General features: G+C 42.6%; 1 protein-coding gene across 1 annotated transcript in view; it reads right to left on the bottom strand.

Moving 5' to 3' along the window:
* Window positions 1-2,184: 2,184 nt before the first annotated feature.
* The window catches only part of DSG2 (desmoglein 2), a 51,464-nt gene continuing 36,737 nt past the window's right edge, over window positions 2,185-16,911 (bottom strand). Inside the window, exons 10-15 of the mRNA XM_040264794.1 lie at window positions 14,158-14,300; window positions 13,640-13,867; window positions 10,003-10,230; window positions 8,114-8,235; window positions 6,678-7,025; window positions 2,185-4,973 (exon numbers count right to left, since the gene is read on the bottom strand). Coding sequence (XP_040120728.1) covers window positions 3,948-4,973; window positions 6,678-7,025; window positions 8,114-8,235; window positions 10,003-10,230; window positions 13,640-13,867; window positions 14,158-14,300 — 2,095 coding nt within the window. The 3' untranslated portion in view covers window positions 2,185-3,947. The remainder of the gene's footprint in view (window positions 4,974-6,677; window positions 7,026-8,113; window positions 8,236-10,002; window positions 10,231-13,639; window positions 13,868-14,157; window positions 14,301-16,911) is intronic.

Raw genomic sequence — 16,911 nt, 5'->3', positions numbered from 1 at the left:
AGTGCAGCCCTAGAATTTAAGAGCAAGCAGAAATCTTAAAAATGAAAAAATGGAATTTTCCTGATGCAAAAAGGAAATGTACCTTCCCTGAATCCTCTTTAGAAAACTTGTCATCGTTAATTCTTTCTCTGCCCCTTTCAGATGGTATATTGATCTTTTAAAAACTAAGTGAGCCTCTTGCCAGCTTTACAAGCAGGGCTATCTTTCTCAATGACTTGGGAGCCATCTCTTTGAACATCAAGGAAGTAAGGACCCTTTTCTCTCCTCCTCTATGGGTGTGTGCTTTCACTTCAGTTGTGTCCAACACTTTGCGGCCCCATGGACTGCAGCCCTCCAGGCTTCTCTGTCCGTGGGATTCTCCAGGCAAGAACACTGGAGTGGTTGCCGTGCCCCCGTCCAGGGCATCTTCCGGACCCAAGGATCAAACCCTTGTCTCCGCCATCTACCTGTACTCACCGACGGGTTCTTCTTATCACTAGTGCCGCCTGATGCCTGGCTCCAAATCGTTAACTAATATTAGAAGTTTTATTTCTTTGGATAAAGGCCATCAACACACACAATGGCCACTTCAGTTATCAGCTGAATGTAAGATGAGCTGTGTATGAAAACGGTGCCGGTAAGCCTTGCTTGAGGACAACCTATCATTAATTTTGTGAACAAGTATGTAATCAGTTGTGTCTGCCTGGTGGAGAGATTTCTTTCCGTCTTTGCAGTTTCCTTACGCGTTGCCTGTGACGCTCATCGCATTCTGACTTGGTGCTTATTCCGTAATAAAACTGTTTTCTATTTTTGTGACAGTTTTTCTAGGTTGGCAGGAGATTTTGGTTTTAGTTAGATTTCCACAAGAGCAACCAGTTATTAAATAAACGCAAAGAAGTATAGTTGAAAGGTGAGTAGAAGAACCGTGAGTGGAATTCTAGAACACACAGCACACAAAAGAAGGCAGAAAAGGGGCAAAGAAATGTAAGGACAGACAGGATCAAGAGAAAACAAAAAGTCATCCATGTGAATAACTGCTGTTAAGTAGATTAACATTTTCCATAAGAAAGCAAGATCTACCTGTATGATGTTTACAAGAATCACACATAGAAATATAAAGCAGAAGGGTCAAAAAAATGTACCATGCTAACAGTAGGCTTCAGGAAGCTGGTGTGGTGACATTCAGTTCAGTCGCTCAGTGGTGACATTAATATCAGGAAAAGTAGATTCAAGACAAAAAATATAACCAGAGAAAAGACCTTCTATGAGTCAATTCTTCGGAGACAATAATTCTACATGTATTTGTATCTAATAACACAGGTGTAACAAGTTTCAAAGTACTGTTAAGAAATAAACAGAAAGAAATAAAGAGGAAACAGGGAAAACCACAATCAACTGGTGAGTGTAACTTTGCTCTCTCAACAATTAATGGAAAAAGTAGACAAAAAATCAATAAGCATACAGAGGATTTTAGATACACCAATATAGTGAAACCGAGAAATTTGTGTTAAGGAATATTTAACTGATAGTTGTTCTGTGAAAACCCCTCATTTCTAGATGACACTTGATAAGCAGTGTTTACTGTATAAATTTTGATGTCATGGTGAATGGCATGTCTGTAGCATTTCACTCCCATGTGCCACTCGGAATAGGAGTCTGGGGGTTACAGCAGAGCAGGCTTCACACTTTAGGATGTGTTGATGCCCCTGTGTTATGAACTACTTACTGATAAGACACTTCAGTATAGGCAGAAACTCATCTTTTCTCTTGTAAGCTATAAGCAATTAAAACAGCCTGTCTACTTTGGTTGAATGATTTCATCTCTTGGGGTCAACTGTTACTTTCTGGGAAGAGAGTAAACCTCGGCCCCTTAGAACAAGGTTCCCACACTTGGCAAATAGAAATACAGAGCTCCCTGTTAAATTTGAATTTCAGAAAAAGGTAATTTTTTTACCTATGGGACATAATTTACACTAAAAATACTATTCATTATTGATCTGAGACTCAAGTTTCAGACAGACCTTCTGTGTTCTACCCTACTTAGGAAGGGAAATATATTCTTCCAGGGAGTCTGGCTGAGCAGGATGTAGGCAGTTCTGTTAATAATTAAAACACCAAGGTCCACAAACACCTGCCTCCTCCCTAACGACGGGCTGTATTCCTTGTAAAATATGATGGGGCCAATAAAAAGATACAGGCAGAGGGTTGCACAAAGATCATCTTTTTATTTAAATATTTTGATGATATACATACAAATATAATGTTTCCTTTGTAGAACAAATGTAAAAACTAATACAAATTATCACCCTTTCAGAAACAAAGAAAATCATCTAGAAAATATGATGACTTTATGTACCGGAAGTTTAAGACCAGGTTTTGCTCGGCATATGCAGGTCACATTCACAAGTTCACACAGTAGTGATGGTCTTGTGGCAGACTTGTCACACATTAATTACTAAGTCTATAACGCAAAGACAAAAGCAACGACAATTACAAGTAGAGAGTACAAAATTTAGAGTATCAAAGAGAGACTTTCATTTTGGCCACAGGTTTAAGGTGTATAAATATATTTGCTTTTTCTTTGTACATATTAGTGGGAGTAGAAAAGTATAAATCTTTTGCATAACACAGGTCATCAATATTTTTTTAAAATGTGCTATAAAATGAGTTTTTTGAGATTTCATTATCCAGGTAAAATATACTCAAAATTCACAAAATTATAGCCTTTAAAGTTTATGGAAATTATTTTGTTGTGGAGAATATTTATACAATTGATGACTGATAGGCACTTACACATTGAAACTTGAAATGGATCATTTCTTCAAGGAGGAATAAAAATACAATCTATTTATTTGGCCAAAACATCCAGATCTCTTTTCAGAAAGAAAGGCAAGATGCTGTAGAAATTCAGGTCAGCTCTGTAATATTCAATAGTCCACGTAGTCAGCCATGGCCAATTAGCCAATGACTTTGAGACATGGAATAAATCATAATTTCAAACTCAAAATTACAGTAATTATAAGGACTTTCAATATTTTTTTGCAATCATAGATAAAAAGAGAGTGGGTTCTAAAATTTGCCTAATTGTATACATATTGATTTGGCACCCACGGTAGGCACTTGAGGATATACAGCAGTGAAAAGGGCTCTTACCACAGTGAATATGGTTTATTGTGTTTTTCTAAATTAGAAGATAATGTATCCTGAGTTTTTTTAAGTCTATTATTGCTATAAAAATAAAGTAATTTTATATTTATGAATTTCACCCTGGATTATTCTACTGAACTTGAAGTATTTAATATTTTCATGATTACTGAGAGACAAAGAAAAGGAATGATGCTATTTTTAAGGTCATAACACACACACACACACACACATTTACATGCACAGAACACACAATGTTTTACCATATCATGTTCCAAAATTCAATTAACCTTACATGGATTGAAGGGCATCTTAGTTTTAAAGAATCCAAACAAGCAAAACAGGTCATTCAGACTATACAAGTATCTTTGGATAAAAAAGCTGTTGGTAATCTGCTAGGTGCAAGAAGTATGGAACACAGAACAGCAAAGTTAAATGTTAACACGGCAGGCCAAGAACCCACTCAGTTTCATGGACGGCTCTACCAGAAGGCTCATGCACTACAGACACTGTGAATCTGATAAATCAGAAGCCAGATTTACTCTCTAATTAACTTTTTTGGTGAGTATTATTTGGCCATAAGTCACTCAAAGGCACCTAAGACCAGCTTCATCATTCTGTCCCTTCAGGAAGTCCTGGGGTATCTCTGAAGTGCAATCCTAGAAGCTGAGATGGTGAGGCTCTTTGTGTAATAGTGACTGAGAAAAATTTGAGCCCATAGGATGTATGCCCCTTACATCTACAAGTGGCTCTTGAAAAGCCAGGTCCTTGGAGAACATGACATGAGTCACTGATGGCTAAACTCTGGAGTGGCTGACGGCTGCTTAGGAGAAGGACTGCTGGATGGTGCTCTGCTTGGAGACCCTGGTGGAAGACGTGGTAACCGTGTAATTAGAATGACTAGACTCCTCTAAGCCTGAGTCTGGCAGGGAACCTGGGACACCAGCTGCAGAAGCCACAGTCTTTCTGGCCAATACCGAGGTTTCGGCAGGGATCTGGTAATTAGATTGCAGAGCGGAGGCTGGCGTCAGCACTGTTTCCGTCACTGTCACGTTCTGACCTAAGGCTACACTGGGCGCGGCCAGCAGGGGCTGCAGGCTGGAGCTGGGGGTGAGGAAGCGCTCTCTTTCCTGCACCATGACATAGTGAGCGTCAGGCAGAGGCGGGGTGTCTTCCAGGGGAACAGACATGCCCCCGTGGGGTTGGATGACCCTCTCGGTGACCACCACGTGCCCCTCGCTAGCATACTGCTGGTCCCCTAGGGTGGATGCTGGGGCGTAGACCCGCTCTGTCACGATCAGGCCCTGGGACTGTTGGGGGCCCAGGACCACTGTACTCGGGGGCCCCGTGGCTCCCGTGGCATAGGACGTTTCGGTCACTATCATGCTACCAGAAGCCAGTGTATCAGGAAGTGGTGCAGTGACCTTTTGAGCCTGCCTAGCAGACATAACAGACTTTTCAGTGACTATTTCCTGAGTTACCTTCTCTGTGTCTGCCTCATGCAAAGGCTTGGGACCCTGAAAGCTGCCACCTGAGGCATAAGCATTCTCGGAGTTAAGCCTGGTTTGCTCATAGAGGGACCGTGAAACCGCCTTCCCCTCTGCTTCTCTTGTGGGTTTTGCCCTCTGTTGAGTTTCCGCATCCATCTCTATTTTTCGACCCAAGCAAACTTCAGCGAGGGTCTTGAATTTCAATCCTAAGTCATCTAAGAAGCGGTCATCTAGCTCTCCTTCAATGAAACTGCAGCAGCCGATGGAACCCCGGAGAGACTCCGTTTCTTCCTGAGAATAAACCAGAAGGCAATCTTTGGCTGTGTGGATGTCATCTTCCTCAGTGTAAGAGGCTGCTTTCTGAAACAGAAAGAGAAACAGGCATATAACCAGTGACACACTTCGTTTAAGGACAATGCTCTCGATTCCTGCTCAAAATGTGAAACCTCTAATTAGAAGGAAACATCAGAGAAACACAAATTGAAGGACATCCTACCACACGACTGGCCTGTATTCTTAAAATAGTATTAATAGGTGAGAAAGGCAGAGGGAACAGTTTCAGATTAAGAGGAGAAACAAGGGCCATGACAAGTAAACGGAAAGCAGCACCCTGGAGTGGGTCTGAGATGGAAAAACAATGTGTATAAAAGACATTACTGGGATGATTGGCTAAACCGAGACATGGAACCTGTCATTAAGTCTCTGTACCATGGTGATGTACGAGGATGTGTGTGCGTGCGTGTGTGTGAGAGAGAAAGCAAGCAAATGTGGCAAATTGCTAACATTTGGGTAATCTGGGGTGTGGGTGTGCATGCTAAGTCACTTCAGTTGTGTCTGACTGTTTGCAACACCACAGACTGTAGCCCACCAGGCTCCTCTGACCATGGGATTCTTGGGCAAGAAAACTGGAGTGGGTTGCCGTGCCTTCCTCCAGGGGATCTTCCCAACCCAGGGATCATACTTGCATCTCTATGTCTCTTGCATTGGCAGACAGGTTCTTTACCACTAGCACCACGTGAGAGGCCTTGAGTAAAAGCGTACATAGGAGTTCAAACTTTATATTATTCTTGCAAATTTCCAGATGAGTTTGAAATTATTTCCCAATTGAAAGCTGTGCACACATACATAATCAAGACTGACTCACACAGGATTAGAGCAGAGTGGGAAAAAGATACTGAAATAAAACAAACAGGGTACCAGAATGGAGCCTGGCCATGAGACAGAAAATGGATGAGAAGTGCTTTTCCTTGACACTGACCAAACCACCATCTCCCTGGGGTCTAGCTGATACTTGGGGGTGGGCAGCTGGGAGGAAAGCAGAAAGCAGGGAAGCACTCAGGTACTTTGTGGCCATGTAGAAAGGAGATGGCAGGAATAAAGTGGCCTCTATGGAAGCCCATCGGGTCCCTAGCGATCTGACTCTGCCCATCCCATGCCCAGGCACAATTGTGTTCTCCAGAAAGGCTTCTAATTCCTAATTCCAGTCATCAACTTCCTGACTGCATTGCATCATCTTTCCTGCAACTTTGCTCCTAATTTTATGTGAACTACCGCAACGGTGAACCAAGTACTTGCCTTCAAAAGAAAACACTTAAACAGGCGTAGTAGATTATGCTTTTTAAGTTACGTAGTCTCTCCCCTCCCACCCTACCGGCTCTGCAGAGGACCGCAGTTTCGGACCCACCGACATCAGCCTGGTCATGTGACCTGCTCTGGCCAATGACACATGAGTGGGCGTGGCTTTAGGGGTGCCATTACCGAGTTCTCATTGCTCTGTTCTCTGCGTCCCAAGGACGGGAGCTTCCTGGGCACAACCTGAGCAGAGCTGCACGGAATGGCAAAAGCATGACTGTGGGGAAAATGCCCTGGTGAGAAGTAAACCTGTAAAGCCACTTGTCACCACCACATAATGGACTAACTTGGTCCCATCTCTCCTTCCTCACTGCCTGTAAGCACCCTCTTCAAAGGAACACAGTCCCTTTAGACCCAAGAAAACGATTCCCCTACTAACATCACGTTCACATATAGATGCAACTTCTCCCACACAGAGAAACCAACGCTTACCTCAGTGAGGTAACTTCTCAGGAACTCCTCGTTCACCGCCACCGCGCCTGCCCGAGCTCCGGCCACTTCTCTGGCTGCCCCCGTGGCTCTCGTGGCCCTGAAGGTGTCCGAGGTCACCATGGCCCCGGTCGTCCCAGTGACCTGGGTGGCCCCGCCCGAGACGAGGCTTCTGTATTCTTCCCAGCGGCCTTCCGCCTCGGACATCTGCTGCCCTTTGGTAAAGGAGGCAGAGCTGCTTCCTTTCACGATAGCTTCCTTGGCCGTCACACCTCCGCCTACCCCAGTGCCTACCGCAGCGCCTACCGCGGCACCATCTGTGAGATCCGCCCCCAGAAGAGGCAGCACCACCTGTGAGAGCACATACCATCGAGTCATGGACGGTCAGTACGCTGACCGTCTGAGCTAAGTGAGGTTCTGAGCTAAGTGAGCCGGTGAGAGAGTTAGTCAGTCACTCATTGCAACCCCAGTCGTGTCTAACTCTTTGCAACCCCATAGACTGTAGCCTGCCAGGTTCCTCTGTCCATGGAATTCTCCAGGCCAGAATACTGGAGTGGGTTGTCATTCCCTTCTCCAGGGGATCTTCCCCACCAGGGATCAAACCTGGGTCTCCTGCATCGCAGGTGGATTCTTTACCATCTGAGACACCAGGGAAGCCCAAGCATATGAAGGGAGTAAGATATGTGCCCAAGGCAAACTAGTAAAAACTTTGTCTGAATGACTTCTCTTTGAGTCTTCCGAAGATCTCTGCTCTATCTTCTCATTCTCTTGTGTGCTAAGTCACTTCAGTCATGTTTGACTCTTTGAAACCCCAAGCACGGTAGCCTGCCAGGCTCCTCTGTCCATGGGACTCTCCAGGCCAGAATATTGGATTGAAATGGGTTGCCATTTCTTTCTCCAGGGGATCTTCCCCATCCTAGGATCGAACCTGCATCTCTTATGTCTCCTGCATTGGCAGGCAGGTTCTTTACCACTAGTGCCACCTGGGACACCCAGTAAGTGGGTAGGGAAGGGGATTTTGCAACATTTTACAACTGTTATGGGGGCTGTGGGTGCACCTCTGCAGACCTTATGTATTGTTTGGACTGGAAATGGAGAAGCACCTGGTTATGAAAGATAGCCCATTTAAATATTGGGACAAGTCTTCCTACCTAAACCCCTACACACTCTTGTTCACTTTAGCATTTGTTCTACATTCCTGGCATCACTACCTGACCCTCTGTCTACGTTCTCTCTAACTCAGGACCTGTGGCAGTAGAGCAAAACCAACTCAACGCTGCCCTGGCAACAAATACAGAGTAGGCTGTATTTAATGAAGGCACGTAAATGAAATCTGTAGGAACTAGCTTACTCTCATGAGCTATGATGTCAGAGACACTTCCTAAGACTCCTTTAAAGCAGAAAAGAAGACACATTCCACTGACACTGGATTATCTGACCTTGTCTTCAGGTGGCGCCCCCTCGTTGTTCCACGGATGCAGCATCTCTATGGTACCCGGGATGGGGGTAAAGCCTTTGGCGCCCTTTCCACAATGGCACACCAGCAGCAGGAATGGTATAACTGCACAGAAACAAAATCCAGCACAGAGAAGGTTAGTCTTGACAGATTTTTGAATTTATCTTGCATAGTTTTGGAATTTGCATATCACTTTCTAGAGTTCAGTCTTCACTTACTTATAGCCCTATTTTTCTGTTTTTCTTTTCTTCCCCTGATCCAAACTCACCAAGTCTGTTTTGGGTGAGTCACACCAAAGCTGCAAAGCAGAATGAGGGAGTCTTATAGATTCAGAGTTCCTGTCCATTACAAAGACTGTGGTCACTGTCTGTGGTCACTCAGTGGAACATCAAGACTGGATTTGACACTATCCAAATCATCAAAATCAATTTAATAGCTTAATTCTTAAAAAACCACTTTAATTTTTAACATATGCTTCCACAATGGCTCAAAAGGTAAAGAATCTGCCTGCACTGCAGGGGACCCGAGTTTGATTCCTGGGTGGGGAAGATCCCCGGAGAAGGCAATGGCTACCCACTCTAGTATTCTTGCCTGGAGAATTCTATGGACAGAGGAGCCTGGCGGGCTACAGTCCACGGGGTAGCAAACAGTCAGACACAACTGAGTGACTAATGCTTTCACCGACTGTGGTTACTGTGTGTAATAAAAAGACTGAAGATAGCAAATGTTTATCAAGTGTCTGCCATGTGCTAAGCACCCCCATTAAACCCTGGGAAATCTGAGGTGAGACGGTTGTACAAGGAATCCCAGGTTGGTCAGCTGAGACAAGTCATTATCATCAGGTCAGTATTTTAACCCATTAAATGCAGATGATGATATAAAAGTGCACTGCAAACTGTTGAGTGCTGTGTATTCAACTGCACATCTACTGATGGCTTGGATGTACCTCTCTTCTAACAGAGAAATAGTGGAGGCTGCCTTGGAGGTGGTAGTCTGCCCATGAGCAGCGGGCAAGTGGAGTGGTTCCATGTGACACCAGGCTGCAGTCTTCTGTTCTTCCAGGAAGGGAAACCCCAAGTCACTGGAGGGCACTGGAGGGCAGGCAGGAAGGGATGGGACGGTTGTCACTGCTGGGAAACATGAAAGTGCTCAGAGGGTCTGGCTCCTGTTGGTGCAGGGGAAGGGATAAGCCAAGCAGAGCCTGTAGGGAGGTGGAGCTCTGACGAGTCAACTGTGTAAAAAGCAAGAACTGATGGGAATCAGATGAGTTTGTAAAATAACCTTGAACCACGCAACAAGTCTTTTCTGAGAGTTTTCCACGCACAAGGCACTGTGTGTGAAAGAAGAGATAACCCACCTCCCTCACAGAGCTTAACAAAGTGGGGACACCCACAAGGTTGAAATGTATGTCTAATAATCTTGGTTACTGAAATCAGGAAATGATACATTTTTATAAAACAAAATTCTGAAGAGAGCTCTGATAACTTTTGGTGAATTGATCAATGATCAATTCTTGCTTCCCTTCTCACCCTCAATAGCATTCTAGTGTGATTACAGAAAAACTAAAGAAATCAATGAGTACTATAGTAACAAAATAGTAAAAACACCCTAAAAAGACACTAGAAATTACTAAAAGAGGAAGTGCTCAGTTATGTCCAGCTCTTCATGGCCCCATGGACTGTAGCCAACCAGGCTCCTCTGTCCATGGGATTTTCCAGGCAAGAATACTGGAGTGGGTTGTCATTCTTCCTCCAGGGGATCCTTCTGACTCAGGAATCAAACACGACTCTCCTGCTTGGCAGGCAGATTCTTGACCACTGAGCCACCTGGGAAGGCCCCCAAAAGGGAACATTCGGCTTTTAAAATACTTACGTAGCAAGAGCAGAAGGGCAAGAATTATGAGTGCAACTGCTGCAGGTCCCAAGCCAACGTAGGAGTCAGCCCACATGTTTACACAGCCACTGCCTTCCCCACAATTGCAAACTGTGAGTTTAAGGATCTGCTCTTCAGGACAGCTGAAGCCTTGACTATCAGCAATCTGGAAGCGAATTTCACTTGTCCCATGCTGTCTTTTGGTTTGTTGCAGTAGCACACTGGTATCTGTAAGGGACAAGAAAATAAAGGAAATAAAGTGAGCGGTTACCAAGAAAGGGGCAAGATTAAATTACAGAAACATTCTTTTTTTTTCTCAATTTATTGAGGTATATTTAATTTACAATATTATATGTTTCAGGTATACAACACTGCAATTCACACTTTTTAAAGGTTATACTCCATTTACAGTTATTGTAAAATATTGGCTATAACCCCTGTGATGTATAATATATCCTTGCAGCTTATTTATTTTAACATAGTAGATGGTACCTCTTAATCCCCTACCCCTGTTTGGTTCCTCCTCACTAGCCTCCCCCAGTGGTAACCATCAGTTTGTTTACTGTATCTCTGAGTCTACAGAAACATTCTTTAATTGCTAACCATAGAAGGCAATGGCACCCCACTCCAGTGCTCTTGCCTGGAAAATCCCATGGATGGAGGAGCCCAGTAGGCTGCAGTCCATGGGGTTGCTACAAGTCGGACACGACTGAGCAACTTCACTTTCACTTTTCACTTTCATGTATTGGAGAAGGAAATGGCAACCCACTCTAGTGTTCTTGCCTGGAGAATCCCAGGGACGGGGGAGCCTGGTGAGCTGTGGGGTCGCACAGAGTCGGACACGACTGAAGCGAATTAGCAGCAGCATATTTAGTTCCAGTTAATTATTCCATAATTTCTCTGTTGAATTCACAGTGTGCTCGATGAGATTAGTCGAAACATGCAGGTGAAGATCACAGCATCATTTCTGAACACACCTTCCTTTTATGATGACTAATGTTAACAAATGTGTGTGATCTATCTGATGCTAGGAATTCTTTCGATTACTGGGATACAGTGACAAATAAGTGGTGGGTTAAATGATATTTTCATCAAATGACCATTTTTTTAAAATTTAGTTTTTCCTGTTTAAAATAATTACTTATTTGGCTGCACTGGGTCTTAGTTGCAAGATCTCTGAACTTCACTGTGGAATTTGGGATCTTTAGTTGTGTTTCATGAGAACTCTTAGTTGCGACCTGTGTGGCCTAGTTCCCTTGAGCAGGGATCGAACCCGGCCTCCCTGGATCAGGAGCTCAGAGTCTTAGCCACTGGACCAGCAGGGACGTTCCTATCCTACCATTTCTTAAAAGAACTTTATCAAGGCAGATTTCAAACAGAGAGTGATCAAGGAAAGAACATAATTAACCCTCATGGTACCCATCTCCAGCTTTAATCATTTTCAAGAACGAGCCAATCTTGTTCCATCCTTTTTGTTCCCAACATAGTATGTTTGAAATTTTCAAACATTTCAAATCGACAGAAAACTTGAAAGACTGTTACTGATACAATGAATTTTGATATACTCTTCATGAATTTGTTTACATTTTATAACAATACTATCTCTCTACAAGCACACTATTTTTTTTAATTGAGGGATAATTGCTTTACAGAATTTTGTTTTCTGTCAAACCTCAACATGAATCAGCCACAGGTATACATATATCCCCTCCCTTTTGAACCTCCCTCCCATCTTCCTCCCCATCCCACTCCTCTATTTTAAGGTAAGTTGCAGATCTCAAGACCTCCTTCAGCATATATCTTCTAAGACCAAAGGATATTAAGCCCTTCTAAGAATTAATTATTGATATAATATCTAACATATAACTCATATTTTTCAACTGTTGTAAAAACATCCTTTATAATTCTCTCTCTCTATGGCTTTATGCTCATTACTTTGCCAACAAAGGTCCATCTAGTCAAGGCTATGGTTTTTCCAGTGGTCATGTATGGATGTGAGAGTTGGACTGTGAAGAAAGCTGAGCGCCGAAGAATTGATGCTTTTGAACTGTGGTGTTGGAGAAGACTCTTGAGAGTCCCTTGGACTGCAAGGAGGTCCAACCAGTCCATCCTAAAGGAAGTCAGTCCTGAATATTCATTGGAAGAACTGATGCTGAAGCTGAAACTGCAATACTTTGGCCACCTGATGCAAGAGTTGACTCACTGGAAAAAACCCTGATGCTGGGAAGGATTGGGGGCAGGAGGAGAAGGGGACGACAGAGGATGAGATGGCTGGATGGCATCACTGACTCGATGGACATGAGTTTGAGTGAACTCCGGGAGTTGGTGATGGACAGGGAGGCCTGGCATGCTGATTCATGGGGTCGCAAAGAGTCGGACACGACTGAGCAACTGAACTGAACTGAAAAAACCAGTAAACTTGTAAGTTAAGAAAAATTGAGGTATTATATTTAAAATTCTTCTGAAATGAATCAATCCAGTTCAGTTTCAGTACCAACTGTTTAAAACAAGAGAGTCTTCTGGAGATTATTTTTCAGCATTCGAAACCGAAAAGAACATGTCAATAAGGGAGTATGTCCCAAGATTTGGATATATGCTCATGTCCTTCTGGCATGGGGGCAGAAGGACAGACAGCTTCCTTTTCATGTTATGTCCATCACTCACCAGCTCTGTGACTTCAGACAAGCTACCTAACCTTACTTAAGTCAAAATTCTCTGAGCTGTGATCAGGGAATGATGGTATGGATTAAGGAATAAATGTGATAAAGAAGGGTTAGCAGAGTGTCTGGCACATGGTATATACTCCACAAGTGTTATTTTTAATGGAATCATCATTACCATACCTCAAGATTTTTAGACGGCATCTACTAGGATTACTGTGCTTAGAAAGGCAAAGTACTCCTCAAGCTTATGAGACAACTACTTCAAGAGTGATTTGGGGAACACCCAGCTACTTTTAAGATATTAGAGGGGACTTCCCTAGTGGTCCAGTGGTTAAGAATCCACAATGCAATGCAGGGGATGTGGGTTTGACTCCTGGTCTGGGAACTAGGATCCAGCCCACTACAACTACTGCGTGCATGTGTGCGCCTGATGTCGCTTCAGTCGTGTCCAACTCTTTGTGACCCCGTGGACTGTAGCCCACCAGGCTCCTCTGTCCATGAGATTCTCTGGGCAAGAGTACTGGAGCGGGTTGCCAAGCCCTCCTCCAGGGGGTCTTCCCGACCCAGGGATCGAACCCACGTCTCTTATGTCTCCTGCATTGTCAGGTGGGTTCTTTACCACTAGCGCCACCTGGGAAGCCTGACAACTACTACTGAGCTGGCACCATAACTAGAGAGTCGACATGCCACAAGGAAGATCCAGCAGGCCGCAGCTAAGATGTGAATAAATAAATATTGAAAAAAAAAAGGTATTAGACATCCATTTTTCTTCTTTCCCTCCAGGTAGATTATTTATCATTAGGCAGATCAAAGACACTATGCCTGAGGTTCAGAACTTCATTTTATAAACTTGACTGTATTGGAAATACAATTTATGCAAAGCAAATAAATAACTTATTATGAAGATTTTGCTTTGCAAATAGATTTCTATCATGTTTAACATTTAAATATATAGTCTAGTGATTTTTGCTTACCTTCTCGGCGTACTATTTTCCATCTTTCTGCCATTCCAGCTGGCTTATCAATGACAGAGAAACTGAAAGGCCAGCTGTTTTGGGGTCCGTCCAGGTCCTGAGCAGTCACGTTCACGAACGGCACGTAGTCACAGACAGTCTGCACAGGGTCGACCAGTGTGGGACAATTGTCATTGATGTCTTCAACATTGATAACAATAGTGCCAGTGATGGTTTTTCTAGGATATTCTTAAAAATAGGAAAAAAAAAAAAAAGTACATTTTGGTCATACTGCTCAAAATGGACATGGTTTGAATTCTCTAGTCAATTTCATAAGGAGAACTAGTATCCAAATCAGATCAAGTCTTATCTTGGATGTGGTTTCATATTCAGATCAAGTCTTTTAATCCACTAAATACGTAGAAATGTGAAGGTTTACCCATGTGACCTTTCTATAAGGCCAAAACAAAGGTCTCCATGCTTGGAAAATAAAATCTAAATACATATAACGAAGAAAAGATGTTTCTTTAATAACTTACCTTCTGTTATAGCCAAAATCTTTGCAGTGTATGTACCATTTTGGACATATCTGGATTCATAATCAGGAATCTTCACGAGTTTAATTTCAGATGTGGCAGAATTCACAGAGATCCAATTGTTTATATCTTCAAATTTGGCATATCTGTTAGAAAAGAGGAAATTAATTCTGAACTCTGGATAAACTGAGACTATCTACAAACTAATATCTATAACTCTTTTAAGCTTAATTTCTGCTTTATTATATATGTTCTTATTACAGGCATGTTTGGACTGTTTTTAAATTTCTTGAGACTATCCTAAAAGCCCCTCTGTTTATCACACTTACTTTGGAATCCTCATTTCTGTAACATACCCCAGACATGTGTGCAAGGGCAACTACCCCCTGCCTACTTACCTGGGAGGTTTATGAGTTGCTCTTAGCCTGTCTTACAGCTTTCAATCTAGTGTCCCTTAAATTTGGAGTTCACCTTTTGAGGATAACTTAAGTCACCCAACAAGAACTCATGGAGAAAAGCCACCTTACATCCTATGGTTTCTTTGCATATTATCAATATTTAAAAAATAACAGTTTTTTTAAAAAATCAATGCCTTAAATGGAAGTGCTTTAAATTTGCTGGACATATGTAAACCTATGGCTGATTCATGTTGATGTCTGACAAAAAACAATAAAATTCTGTAAAGCAATTATCCTTCAACTGAAAAATAAATAAATAAATTTGCAGGATATTGTTGGTTGTTAGGAACAACAGCCTTCTTTTGGTTATAAACAGCTAAAAGTGAAAACAAAGCTGATAAGGTGACTTCTGGTTTACTTCTCTCAAAGCAAAGGAAAATTAGAGCGGAAAGACAGCTTCAGGAAGGCAAGTAGAACTTTCATAGTATGTTTTCACAAACGTATGTTAATTTAATCCCATCGAGTTTAAAATGTATCCAAATACAAACATAAACTAAATAAACATAGGGTATTTGGTTCAAGCAGGCAGATTATTATTTTGTATTAAGTGGCAGTTTAGGCATACAAAAATGAGTGGCTAACATACAGCAATATTTATTTATAGTTACCATTAAAAAATTCCAATTACACCCTTGAACTAAATTTTCCTGCCTTTTACTAATTTTACCAGTAAATGATGATACCTTTGGATAGTCACAAATATTTTTGAATTTCATGGCTGGAATTTTAAAGCTTGAACTGAGCTCAATGTTTTTCCACATTATACTTATAACCAAGACAGAGCTACAGTGGTAAGAATCACGTTTCACAATGGAATGCTTTGTGTGATCTCATTTAAGGAATTTTCTGTTTCCTATTGTTAAAATTAGACACCATTCAAGGCAGGATGGTGGCTCACATGTCACGTCAAATATCCGTACAATTGATGCACGTGGATAATCAGTTAAAGTAAATGAGGACAAAGTTGAGAGTGTTTCTTCTACTGTTCTCATCGACATTTCAATTAGGTGAATACTGGAAAATTATTTCACTTAGCTGTGCCTCTCATTCCTTATCTGTAAAATAAGGTTTGACTTAATCTTTAAGATCACTCTCTTTCTAAAGTTGTATGCTAAAGAATAAGGTACTTTTGAGAAGAAACATGGTTCATTATTTTTCAAGGTAGCACATATCATCTATGGTCATAACTCTTACTGAAAACACCAATCAACATTAAATAGGTAGATGGAAATAGAAGTTCCAGTAGACAGCCACAGTATTATTGGAGGGTAATTAATGAGAACACTTAAGCCTCTCAGTGGACAGTCCGAGAAGTCATACGGAATGTGCATCCTCAGGTTTAGAGCCACAGAAATAAAAATTAGGCTAAATCAAGAGAAGCTGGACTGGTGCCTGAAGGTAAGCTGCACAAAAAAGGATCACCAAGACATTGCAGAGAACACAATGGAAACTGTTTGTTAATATTATTTTGGAAAAAGGTCATTTGCTACTATTGGCTGATGAATTCTATGAGGAGATTCTCCAAAACGAAAGAGATTGTTGAAAAGGTTCCTCCATATCCCCATTCTTGCTATGGTTGGCAGTGTTTCATTCAGTGCTGGCACCCAGGGACACGGGCCCAAGCAGAGTGAAGCAACTGAGTAACTCGGGTACTGACGGCAGGAAAACAGGAGCCACATGATGGACATCAAGGATTCCACAGAGGCTGTAGACATCAGGAGCACGTGCTGAAGCACACGGCGGCCCCTGGTCGGCCACTGCAAGACCTTCAATGACGCCAAGCGGAATACTTGCAGCGGCCCCTGACAGTCATCTTGGGTGGCAGGTGAGGATTCTTGTACTGTGCTGTGCTTAGAGGCTCAGTTGTGTCTGACTCTTTGTGACCCCATGGACTGAAGCCCATCAGGCTTCTCTGTCTATGGGGATTCTCCAGAAAAGAATACTGGAGTGGGTTGCCAGGGGATCTTCCCAATCTAGGGACCAAACCCAGGTCTCCTACATTGGAGGCGGATTCTTTACTGTCTTGAGCCACCAGGGAAGCTCAAGAATACTGGAGTGGGTAGCCTATCCCTTCTCCAGGGAATCTTCCCAACCCAGTAACTGAACCAGGGTCTCCTTCATTGCAGGCGATTCTTTACCAGCTGAGCTACCAGGGAAGCTTAACTTCAACCAAATAACTACAGGTAAGCAGAGCTTCATAAATTACAGCTCTGTAGAGTCATCTCTTGATGGCAAGGCTCTGAGAGCTAAGATGTAAACTCACTTTGCAAATGTGAATGGATTATGCAAACCTAAGGCG

Source organism: Oryx dammah, unplaced genomic scaffold (genome assembly GCF_014754425.2).
Source record: "Oryx dammah isolate SB20612 unplaced genomic scaffold, SCBI_Odam_1.1 HiC_scaffold_22, whole genome shotgun sequence".
Classification (NCBI taxonomy): domain Eukaryota; kingdom Metazoa; phylum Chordata; class Mammalia; order Artiodactyla; family Bovidae; genus Oryx; species Oryx dammah.
Note: the sequence above shows the minus strand (reverse complement) of the source record. Positions and strands in the feature narration are given on the sequence as shown.